Source organism: Ascaphus truei, chromosome 13 (genome assembly GCF_040206685.1).
Source record: "Ascaphus truei isolate aAscTru1 chromosome 13, aAscTru1.hap1, whole genome shotgun sequence".
Taxonomy (NCBI): Eukaryota; Metazoa; Chordata; class Amphibia; order Anura; family Ascaphidae; genus Ascaphus; species Ascaphus truei.
In genome coordinates this window covers 12,453,592-12,465,944 of record NC_134495.1, presented here as the reverse complement: position 1 = coordinate 12,465,944, position 12,353 = coordinate 12,453,592, and the positions used below count along the sequence as shown (strand labels likewise).

General features: G+C 43.9%; 1 protein-coding gene across 1 annotated transcript; it reads right to left on the bottom strand.

Annotated features, from left to right (window-relative positions):
• Nucleotides 1–285: 285 nt before the first annotated feature.
• On the bottom strand, nt 286–5,257 carry MRPL40 (mitochondrial ribosomal protein L40). The gene is made up of 4 exons (XM_075568549.1): nt 5,104–5,257; nt 3,928–4,002; nt 2,991–3,146; nt 286–838 (listed from the first exon to the last, which is right to left on the bottom strand). Exons 1-4 carry the CDS (start codon nt 5,163–5,165, stop codon nt 529–531), a joined length of 603 nt encoding a protein of 200 aa, XP_075424664.1. The 5' UTR covers nt 5,166–5,257; the 3' UTR covers nt 286–528.
• Nucleotides 5,258–12,353: the final 7,096 nt, after the last annotated feature.

Below are 12,353 nucleotides of genomic sequence, written 5' to 3'. Positions count from 1 at the left end.
CTTCACAACCCAACTGCACCTGTTGGTACATTTCCTTCTATACCCGGTATGGCAGTAATGTGCTGCTACGTGACATAGGGCAGCTGAACTCCAGGGTTTCAAACACCCCCCCCAATAGGTCAGGGTATTCCAACTTCAGCACTGTGCTGGAGCAGGGACTGAACTTGAGCACCGCGGCTCTAAGGCACGATTTGCGCTAAGGTTTAAGCTGCGTTCCTGGCTAAGCCTCTTACAGCCCGCATTATTACCTGGGGGTGCCAGCATCCAAAATGTAACGCTGCTGAATTCACAACAGCACCATTTATCTCTTTATTTGTATGGAAAGTGACAGCATTGACCCCTCCACCCTGAAACTGAATGACCAGTCCTGTTTATCAGGACGCAGTATTGGAGCCTGTCCTTCCCACCCCTGCCTTTATTTGGGGGTTGGTGCTGCAGCAGACTTTGTCCAGCCGGGTAACGACGTCCCGATCGTGCACACAGCGATTTCCCAGTCCTGTGCTTTCTATTCCCTCTCCCCCGACGATCTCACTGCGTGTACACTTTGGTGATGTCGTTGTACCTCCCCTCGGGGGCGCTGTACTGCGGGACAGGGGGGGTATGACACGGCCCCTGACTCTCCAGCGGAAGCAGCCCCGGGTCGCAGCGCACGGCCGCGTTGTACAGCTCCTCGGACTCCAGGCGCAGCTCGCACAGCGCTTCCCGCTGAGCGTCCACGAGAGACGCCATGGCGGCTGCCTCTGCCTCGTGCTCCCGCTGCTTGCTCAGCGCCCAGCTCTTCATCATCAGCGCTCGCCGCTCCTGTTCTTCTAACGAAAGCTGCGGGACCGGACGGACTCTGGCAGAGAGAGACGGAAGGGGTTAATCTGCACAGCACTGCCGGGACCCTGTCCTGCTCCCCTTAACCCAGTCTCCGCCAGGAGGGGCCTGCAATGCACTGTGGAGCAGCCTACATGTTGCAGGCCACACTGGCAGTGAAGGGGTTATGGGTAAAACTGGGTTAACAACCTCACAACCCTTTTTTTAAACATTGCCGAAGAGACTGATTTTCCCTCTGGCATTAGAGAAATCTGTCACTTTTTGGGGTTTCTTTGGAGATCCGGAAGAGAATGTCATTTACTTGGGGTGCAAATGAAAACCGACACCTTTAACCCCTTCTCTGCCCAACAGGACCTGGTCATTGCAGGTTGTTAATGAAAAATCATTTTTAAAATAAAAAGTTTCATAGTTACACAGTTGATGAGGTTGCAAAAAGACATGCGTCCAAGTTCAACCTATGCTAAATTAAGACAACAGATACTTTATCCTATATCCGTACTTACAGTATATTGATCCAGAAGAAGGCAAACAAAAAACTCCAGTGACATGTCATCCAATGATATCTCAAAGAGGGAAAATTAATTCCTTCCTGACTCCAAAAATTGGCAATCGGATTATTCCCTGGATCAACATCCTTCCCATGTTTACTTATTTGGTATATCCCTGTATACCTTTCCTTCCTAAAAAAGATGTCCAACCTTTTCCAAAGTCTTCTGGTTTCAAAATATCATAGGGAAAAAAAAAAAAAAAAAAAAAACTACAGATTTCAGGTTTTTTTTTTTTTTAAATTGTTTTGTGACCGGGAGACTTTGATGGATAGAACTGTAAGAGTAAAGGCAGCGGAAGGCAAGAATCACTGCAGAAAGCGCCAAAACAACTTGAGACGTCGCCATCAAAATCAGTATTTTAAATCCAAGCTGAGGAAAGATGCAAATTTACCACCGAGTCTGACGCTTAGCCGCGACTCACCCCGCCATCGGGATACTCAACCGCTGTCCATTTCGGTAAGTGACCAACCTTACCCTAAAACCCCTAATGTTAACCCCCAATACTGGCGCTACCCACTACCCTAATAACCTCAACCCGTTAGGATGATTTGAAGCCTAAGTATTAATTATGCTATATTCATATATATTCAGCATGTAACTGGCTAAAATAAGTAATTTAGTATTAAGTTAGAAATAATATTGGAAAATTATTAGCTGCCTCTGCAAAGATTAGCTGAAGACAACCAGGTGTATGTTTAATGTCTGCTAAATTGCAACAGTTTGGATTCAAAAAGTTAGTTAAATAAAAGACAATACAATAGAGATGGGTCTTAAAAGATAAAGAACATAGGATTAACTGTAGTTACTTAGTGACAGAAGAAAGAGGGTCTTCTAGATCAAAGTAAATATTGCTTAAAGAAGACACTATTCTAATGTTGTTGATTAACCAAGAGCATTTTGGGCTGACACCGAGAAAAACAGGCGATTACTATGTTAAGACTGTTACAAGAAAATCTATAGAGTATATTTGACTGTATAGATTTAGAATCATTTTCCATCCAAGCTAAGAACTAAGCTAACAATTCTCCACTCTATAAGTAAAAATTCTATATGCCTGAATGATGCAGCCAACTGAACTGATGCTGTGAAAGAAGTTTTCTATTGTCTCTGATTAAATGGACCGTGGACTATTTGATATATATTGAAACGTGGGACATTTATTTGCACCCATCTAATGAGAAAATCTTCACTAAGCCCTTACCCCACAAAGCCCTTACCCCACAACGCCCTTACCCCACAACGCCCCTACCCCACAACGCCCCTACCCCACAACGCCCCTACCCCACAACGCCCCTACCCCACAACGCCCCTACCCCACAACGCCCCTACCCCACAACGCCCCTACCCTAAGCTCTTACCCCAACGTTAACCCCCTGCCCTAACCGCTAAAACCCTTAAAATTAATCCCCTAACCAGAATAAACTTACCTTGAAGTGGCCGGCGGAGGTTCTGCCTGTGGCCGAACCCCGGCGGTCATTTGATTGCGACGAAATGGCCGCGACCAAGTGTCCCAATCCGATTGAACTCTCTTTCTGTACCGGAGGGTCTTGCAAAGCCACGTGGTACTGCAGAGGTGGAGATCCCCATCCCGTGCATACAACTCTCGCCCCCTCCCCCACATACCTGGTTTCATCCAGGAACTTTGTCGGGGTCATGAAGTCCTCGATGGGGATGAGTTGAGGGGCGACGCGCTCCATCTTCTTGAGTTTCTTCCTCAGGCGCTCCTTCATCGCCTGCTCACGCTTGGGGTCTACTTTCTTCTTTTTCCTGGGCTCTGCCCTGGAGGGAGAGAGACGGGTGGGCAGAAGCTCTCAGGCATATACACAGGCTAGGAATCACTACCTGCCAGAACACACACCCCCTCCCTCTCCTGCAGGACAGGAAGAATTACAGGAACTGCTCCATCAAAATTATCACTTCCCTCTGTACTGCTGCCATCAACTAAAAGCACCCAGCAATAGAACAACATTCCCGCCATTTGTAAGTGTTGTGTCATAATGTAACCGCTTGGATGCGAGGGGGGTTAAGATAAACATATTAGATTTGCAAATCTCAGACCAAAAGGCTAAAATGCGAAGGACACTAGGACAATACACGCTGATCTTGTTCAGCGCTACTTAGGAAATTGTACAGAATTGGGGTGGGGGAAGCAGCGTTGCCTTCAGAGCCGAGTTATTCAGCCGTTTGGTGAAAATCACTATGGCAGCCATTTTTTTACTTGACCAGGAGAAAATGTTTTTACGTCAATATCTATCCAACACAGAAAATGACAAATGATTTCACCGCGAGGTCTGTGACCAGGAAGATCTCCAGCTGATCAGTCAGCTGCATGCGTGTAGGACAGGGGCGGCCAACACTCCAGTCCTCAAGGGCCACCAACAGAACAGGTTTTTAGGATTATCCCTGCTTCAGCACAGGTGGTTCAATCTGAGGCTCAGTCAAAGAATGAGCCTCTGATCAAACCACCTGTGCTGACGCAGGTATACCCCAAAAACCTGACCTGTTGGTGGCCCTTGAGGACCAGAGTTGGCCGCCCCTGATGTAGGAGAACCCCTCTTACCTCATGGGGACAGCTGTGCGCGGGGACAGCAGGGACGTCTGCCAGTGACTCTCTCGTCTCCAGATCCACGGGGGGCTGGAAGAAACCCACATGCACCAATGAGACTCATTATCACCATTAGAATCTGCTGCTTGCGCCTGGAAGTTAATAGGGATAGTGGAACCTCTGACAAAGCGCTGCGCCTGCTGAAAGCACGAAATGCATCGGAGATCTACCTGCCGGTGTTCATTTTTCTATATTTGCTGAATAAATTAACTTTATTTTTGCACTCTAACCCTTTAATTTTGTATTCTTGCTATGCACTGCCTTGTTTACCACCTTCTACTGTGGCCCTTCTGCTGATGCAGAAAGTCTCACACAGGTTTCCTGCAAGTGGAGCGTAATTTTTTTTTTATATATATATATATATATATATATATATATATATATATATATATATATATATATATATATATATATATATATATATATATATATATATATTATGACAGTGAAAAATCCTGACTGCCCAAAACCCTGCAAGTGAAACCCCTGCCCCTTTTAAATTTATAATGGGTCAGTGTGAAGGGCAGGAGGAGTTCGGTGTAAAGTGTAACCACCTAAAGATGTCAGCTACCATTTGGGAAGAAACAGCATTTCAATATACATGATCATACCGGTTTCTTAATTCCTATGTAGCACTAATAAAAACAAGTAATGACAGCACAGAGCAACTCAGGTGTGAATGCAAATAGGAAATATATAATTCTGCATGGAGGTATGACAGCTGGGAGGTGCGGATGTTATAAGCGGATATTCCAGAGTCAAGTGTGTGTATATGTATCTATATAATCAACCAAATAATAGGCACATAAAATAATGTATCATGATATTCCAGAGTCAAATGTGTATATATCAACCAAATAAATGTAATAATCACAAACTCGAGTTTCTAAATAATAAACTGTAAGTGCCTATTATATATATATTAAAAAAAAAAAAAAAAAAGGAGAGAAAGAGAGACCTCAAGCACCAAAAACATAGATTGTAAGCTCCACAGGGCATGGACTGCGCCTGCAAAATGTCTCTGTAAAGCGCTACGTAAAACTAGGAGCGCTATACATATATGCTTTTATATTATATATATATATATATACACACATACAGTACATCTATCCAAGTGAAACCCCCACTTACCAGCCCTGCCTGCTGCCCTGCCTGCACGCCTGCAGCAGGGTGCCATATGCCGCTGCACACATGCCAGTGACTGGCAGCTGTGCTCCCGTAACCTCAGCTCACACTGTCCTGTGCACCTCCTGGTGCTCCCTCATCAGCAGCCCGTGCAGAAATCATGCCCAATCATCAGGTTCCACCCCCCAATTCATATCCTAGGTAGGGCAACACAAGCCTATTGAGCCACAGCCTTAAAGTATACGGGATTGTATATAGTGTGTGTATGTATATAGGGGGTGTGAAGGTTTAACCTCTGCAGAGCCGGCAGCAGTTTGCACAGTCTCATTTCAGTGTAAATATGCATTCACTGAGTGAGATTTGGGATTGGATCAGGGGCAGGTTCTGTATCCAACCCTATTAGCTGCAAAACTGGGGCAAAAATAACACCACATTGACCAAAGAAAAATAATTGTGTTGATTAAACAATACTATTTATTTCCCTGGTGTAGTATTATTTTCAGTGTAGCAGTATTAATTCCACAGGAGCAGCATTTATTTCCCTGCTGCGGTATTTATGTAACCGGAGAAGTACTTTTTTTTTTTACCGCCGTAGTATTTATTCCTCTGGTGCTGTATGTTTGTCATCAGTGTGGTATTTATTTCTCTGGTGTAGCATTTATTTCTATGGGGTGGTATTTTGTTTCACCGGTGTGGTATTTATTTCCCGTGTGCTGTATTTTGTTTCACCGGTGTAGTATTTATTTCTCTGGGGTGGTATTTTTGTCACTGGTATGGTATTTTTTTCACCGGTGTGGTATTTATTTCTCTGGGGCGGTATTTTGTTTCACCGATGTGGTATTCATTTCCCGGGTGCTGTATTTTCTTTCACCGGTGTAGTATTTATTTCCGTGGTGCAGTATTTATTTCCCTGGTGGAGTATTTCTCTGGGGCGGTATTTTTTTCACCGGTGTGGTATTTATTTCCCAGGTGCTGTATTTTGTTTCACCAGTGTGGTATTTTTTTCAGCGATGTAGTATTAATTTTCCTGGTGTAGTATTTTTTTTCCCGGGGACGGTATTTTTCTCACCGGTGTTGCCTACGTTTTGATAAATAGCGTCCTTCTAAAACTGACGGGTACAGGGGATGACCCTGACTTTTGGAAGGGCCGGCAAAGTGCCCCGTGTTACCGGCCAATCATTTCGCTCCAACAAATGACGGGAGAACGGCCCTGCCACATTGCGGACACGGTTTTACTCCATGCCGGGGTATATAATAGTTATACACGGTTATACTCCATGCCGGGGTATATAATAGTTATACATGGTTATACTCCATGCCGGGGTATATAATAGTTATACACGGTTATACTCCATGTCGGGGTATATAATAGTTATACACGGTTATACTCCATGCCGGGGTATATAATAGTTATACACGGTTATACTCCATGTCGGGGTATATAATAGTTATACACGGTTATACTCCATGCCGGGTATATAATAGTTATACACGGTTATACTCCATGCCGGGTATATAATAGTTATACACGGTTATACTCCATGCCGGGTATATAATAGTTATACATGGTTTTACTCCATGCCGGGTATATAATAGTTATACACGGTTATACTCCATGCCGGGGTATATAATAGCTATACACGGTTATATTCCATGCCGGGGTATATAATAGTTATACACGGTTATACTCCATGGGTTACAACTGACCTTACAGCCAAAAGTTTGCAATGAGATCCAGTGTATTGTATTGTATGTCTTTATTTATATAGCGCCGTTAATGTACATAGCGTGGAATGGAACGGGGACAACTCACTGGTGCAGTATTCCTAGATTTTGCAAAGGCTTTTGATATTGTTGATCATGCTATTCTGCTTAACAAACTCCAGTGCTCTGGAATAGGGAAGCATGCTTTAAACTGGTTTCAGTCCTACCTAAAAAAAAAGGCCTATCTGTCGCCCATATAAATATCCGGAGCCTGCTGCCAAAACTGGACGAACTAAGGGCATGGTGCCTTATGCATAAACCCAAAGCCATCATTCTTACAGAAACATGGCTATCCCCTAAAACCCCTGATGCAAATATCGCCATTCAGGGATACTCCATTTTTAGGAGAGATAGGTCAAAGAGAGGAGGAGGGGTGTTATTTTATATTGCAGACACCTTACAATTTACACTGTTAAATTGCCCAACAAGCCCACCCTCTTTTGAAATTCTAGTTGGCAAAATCTGCCTCCCCTTTTCTAAGCCCATCTTGCTTGCTGGCATCTACCGCCCCCCTAAAGCCCCTCTACAATCCCTGACTGATATCACCCAGTTTCTTGACTCCATTTCCTCTCTGAATGAGAAGAGTGAGCTGCTAGTTCTTGGGGATTTCAACTTCAATTGGCTTAACCCTAAAAACCACAAAATCCAGATACAACTCAAGTCACTTAACCTATCGCAACTCATTTCCCAACCCACACGGACAAACCTGAAGTCGCATAACCATTCCTTGCTAGACTGGATTCTCTCCTCAAACCCCAGCAGAATCCAATCCTCTGGCATCCTTCCTGATATTTTCAGTGACCATGCAATAGTGTACTGTGTAAGGAAAATTAAACCGCCCCATTCAAGCCCTAAAGTTCTCCTCACTAGAACATTTAAAAACTTTAACCAACAACAGTTTCTGGATGATCTTACCAACTGCTCATGGCACAGAATCGATTTAATTCCCGACCCTGATTCTGCGCTCGACTATTTCCAATCTGAGTTCTTAAAACTCTGCGATACCCATGCTCCACTACGCAAAATAAGGGTACGGGGGGCCCACCTTCCATGGGTTACACCTGACCTTATAGCACTCTACCAGTTCAGGGATGCCTTGTGGAAAAGCTACAAAGTAACTGGCACTACCAAGGATCTCAATCACTACAGATGCATGCGGAACATGTGCACAAGGCAAACAAGGCATGCAAAAGCACAATATTACTCTGACAATCTCCACCAAAATACATCAAACCCAGCTAACTTCTGGAAGGTTATCAACAATATATTCCAGCCTCCTAACCATCAACAACCAAGTAATATCACTAAGGGGGATATTACTCTGACAAACCCCACTGACATTGCAAATGCATTCAATGATTACTTTGTGGGGTGTGCCACTAACTTATTAGCGAAACGCAGCCCAAACCACAAACCTGAATCTCATCCTGGGAGTACCCCTATAGTCCCACCCCCTCCCAACACTGCCCACAATTTTCAATTTGGCCCAGTATCTGAAGAGGCGATTATACAAGCGCTCCTCAAACTAAAACTAAGCAGCCAATGCGGACCCGACTTACTACAATCTAGGTTCCTACGACTTGGTGCCCCAGCCATTGCCAAACCAATTGCGTCCATAGTCAACTCTATCCTGTCTGCAGGCCATATCCCTAAGACCTGGAAAACTGCCAGAGTTGTCCCAATCTTCAAAAGTGGGGACAAAAACACTGTCTCAAACTACAGGCCAATCTCACTTCTCCCAATTCTATCCAAAGTCATGGAAAAATGTGTCCACTCCCAATTAAGCGATTTCTATACCAAGACAAATTTCCCTAGCCAATTCCAATCTGGGTTTCGTCCCAAACACTCCACCGTAAAGTTTGCAATGAAATCCAGTGTGGAATGGAACGAGGACAACTCACTGGTGCAGTATTCCTAGATTTTGCAAAGGCTTTTGACACAGTTCATCATGCTATCCTGCTTAACAAACTCCAGAGCTCTGGAATAGGGAAGCATGCTTTAAACTGGTTTCAGTCCTACCTATCAGGAAGATCCCAACATGAGTCCATCTCAGGCTCTAACTCCAACCCCCTGGATATCACCTGTGATGTCCCGCAAGGCTCTGTTCTGGGGCCCCTACTCTTCTCAGTGTTCATTAATGATCTTCCCACAGCTTGTAAGGAAGCCTCAATACACATGTATGCAGATGACACTATCCTATATGCACACAGCCATAGCCTCTCCGACCTTCAACACATACTTCAGTCTGACTTTTTGAGACTCGAAAATTGGATTTCCCAAAACAAACTGTTTTTAAACACTGACAAGACTGTAACAATGGTATTTGGGACCAAGACTAAATTTGTAAAGCTCCCAGTGACTGAGCTCCTGATTAGAACCAACGCTAACACCACCCTAACCCCTGTCACTAGTTTTAAATACCTGGGCTTATGGTTTGACTCCCACTTAACATTCGGGATGCACATTGATACACTGACAACCAAGACCTATGCCAAACTAGGGGTACTTTACAGGAACAAATCCTCCCTAAGTCTCCTGGTCAGAAAGCGTATCGCACAGCAGATGCTAATGCCAATTATTGACTATGGAGACATAGTATATGGCTCGGCACCTCAAACCCACCTTAGCAAACTTGACACCCTCTACAATTCAATTTGTCGTTTTGTTCTCCAATGCAACTACAACACACATCACTGCGAAATGCTCAAAGAACTAGATTGGTCAACACTAGAGTCTAGGCGCAAAGTTCACCTTTCCTGTCTTGCCTTTAAATTCTTCATGGGCAAGCTACCCAGCTACCTGAACAAGCTCCTCACCCCTACCACTTGAAGCACTTATCACCTGAGATCAGACTCCAAAAGACTGTTCATGGTCCCAAGGCTCAACAAAGTATCCGGACGTTCCTCCTTCTCCTACCGTGCACCCCAAAACTGGAACAACCTACCAGAGACCCTCACATCCACCACCAGTTTAAGTTCTTTCAAATCTAAGGCTGTCTCACATTTTAACCTGGTCTGTAACTGTCTCATACGCTCATAATATATATTTTCTTTAACTGTGCACGCAATGTCTTGTATATAATGTATACCCTGCTCATTTATGTAACTGTACTTGTAACCATGTATTATTTGTTTTACTCTTTGCCCATGACATACTTGAAAACGAGAGGTAACTCTCAATGTATTACTTCCTGGTAAAATATTTTATAAATAAATAAATAAATATCAGGTAGATCCCAACATGTGTCCATCTCAGGCTCTAACTCCAACCCCCTGGATATCACCTGTGGTGTCCCACAAGGCTCTGTTCTGGGGCCCCTACTCTTCTCAGTGTTCAGCAATGATCTTCCCACAGCTTGTAAGGAAGCCTCAATACACATGTATGCAGATGACACAATCCTATATGCATACAGCCATAGCCTCTCCGACCTTCAACACATACTTCAGTCTGACTTGTTGAGACTCGAAAACTGGATTTCCCAAAACAAACTGTTTTTAAACACTGACAAGACTGTAACAATGGTATTTGGGACCAAGACTAACATTTTTAAAGCTTCCAGTGACTGAGCTCCAGATCAGAACCAATGCTAACACCACACTAACTCCTGTTACTAGTTTTAAATACTTGGGCATATGCTTTGACTCCCATTTAACATTTGGGATGCACATTGATACCCTGACATCCAAATTCTATGCCAAACTAGGTGTACTTTACAGGAACAAATCCTCCCTAAGTCTGCTAGTCAGAAAGCGTATCGCACAGCAGATGCTAATGCCAATTATTGACTATGGAGACATAGTATAGGGCTCGGCACCCCAAACGCACCTTAGCAAACTTGATACCCTCTAAAATTCAATATGCCGTTTTGTTCTCCAATGCAATTACAACACACATCACTGCGAAATGCTCAAAGAACTAGATTGATCATCACTTGAGTCTAGACGCAAAGTTCACCTTTCCTGTCTTGCCTTCAAACACTTTCTGGGCAAGCTACCCAGCTATCTGAACAAGCTCCTCACCCCTACCACATGCAGCACTTATCATCTGAGAAATGACTCCCAAAGACTACTCATGGTCCCAAGGCTCAACAAAGTATCCGGCCGCTCCTCCTCTTACTGTGCTCCCCAAAACTCGAACAGTCTACCTGAGACTCTCACATCCACCACCAGTTTAAGTTCTTTAAAAAATAAAGCTGTCTCACATTTGAATCTGGTCTGTAACTGTTACATACGCCTATAATATATATTATCTCTAACTGTGCATGCAATGTCTTGTATATAATGTATACCCTGTTCACTGATGTAACTGTATTTGTAACCATGTATTATTTGTCAACTCTATGCCCAGGACATACTTGAAAACGAGAGGTAACTCTCAATGTATTACTTCCTGGTAAAATATTTTATAATATGCCCGGTTATACTCCATGCCGGGGTATACAGGCATACCCCGCATTAACGTACGCAATGGGACCGGAGCATGTATGTAAAGCGAAAATGTACTTAAAGTGAAGCACTACCTTTTTCCCACTTATCGATGCATGTACTGTACTGCAATCGTTATATACGTGCATAACTGATGTAAATAATGCATTTGTAACAGGCTCTATAGTCTCCCTGCTTGCACACAGCTTTGGTACAGGAAGGGAGCCGGTATTGCTGTTCAGGGCGTGATGACAGGCGCATGCGTGAGCTGCCGTTTGCCTATTGGGCGATATGTACTTACTCGCGAGTGTACTTAAAGTGAGTGTACTTAAAGCGGGGTATGCCTGTATAATAGTTATACACGGTTATACTCCATGCCGGGGTATATAATAGTTATACACGGTTATACTCCATGCCGGGGTATATAATAGTTATACACGGTTATACTCCATGCCGGGGTATATAATAGTTATACACGGTTATACTCCATGCCGGGTATATAATAGTTATACACGGTTATACTCCATGCCGGGGTATATAATAGTTATACACGGTTATACTCCATGCCGGGGTATATAATAGTTATACACGGTTATACTCCATGCCGGGTATATAATAGTTATACACGGTTATACTCCATGCCGGGGTATATAATAGTTATACACGGTTATACTACATGCCGGGGTATATAATAGTTATACACGGTTATACTCCATGCCGGGTATATAATAGTTATTACTAATCGTTACAAAGAACGCAGTTTGAGACATTGTTTCATCACAAGGCAGAGGATATGTTACTTATTTGAGGTATGTATACACTGAGGTGAGGCTCACTGGGAGATATATCACAGACATGTTTGGGGATAGTGCTGGGGGGAACCTGCCTTCTGACAGGATACATCTACAATACATTATTACCAGCAGCTTCCTGTCTGGGGGAAGGGATTTGCTGCAACTCCCAGGCTCAGCCCATTGTTATTTGGTAATAATGAGGGGGCACTAACCCCCCCCTCTGTCTCTCCTGTCAGGTAGGAATGCGAGGTGCGGCGCCCCTGTTTCCGGCCGG

Coding starts and splice junctions, on each gene's coding strand:
- MRPL40 (XM_075568549.1), bottom strand. CDS start 5,165: ATGTGTGCAGCGGCATATGGCACCCTGCTGCAGGCGTGCAGGCAGGGC. Junction 4,003..5,103: donor CAGGGCAGCAGGCAGGGCTG/GTAAGTGGGGGT, acceptor GGTTTCTTCCAG/CCCCCCGTGGATCTGGAGAC. Junction 3,147..3,927: donor CGCACAGCTGTCCCCATGAG/GTAAGAGGGGTT, acceptor CTCTCCCTCCAG/GGCAGAGCCCAGGAAAAAGA.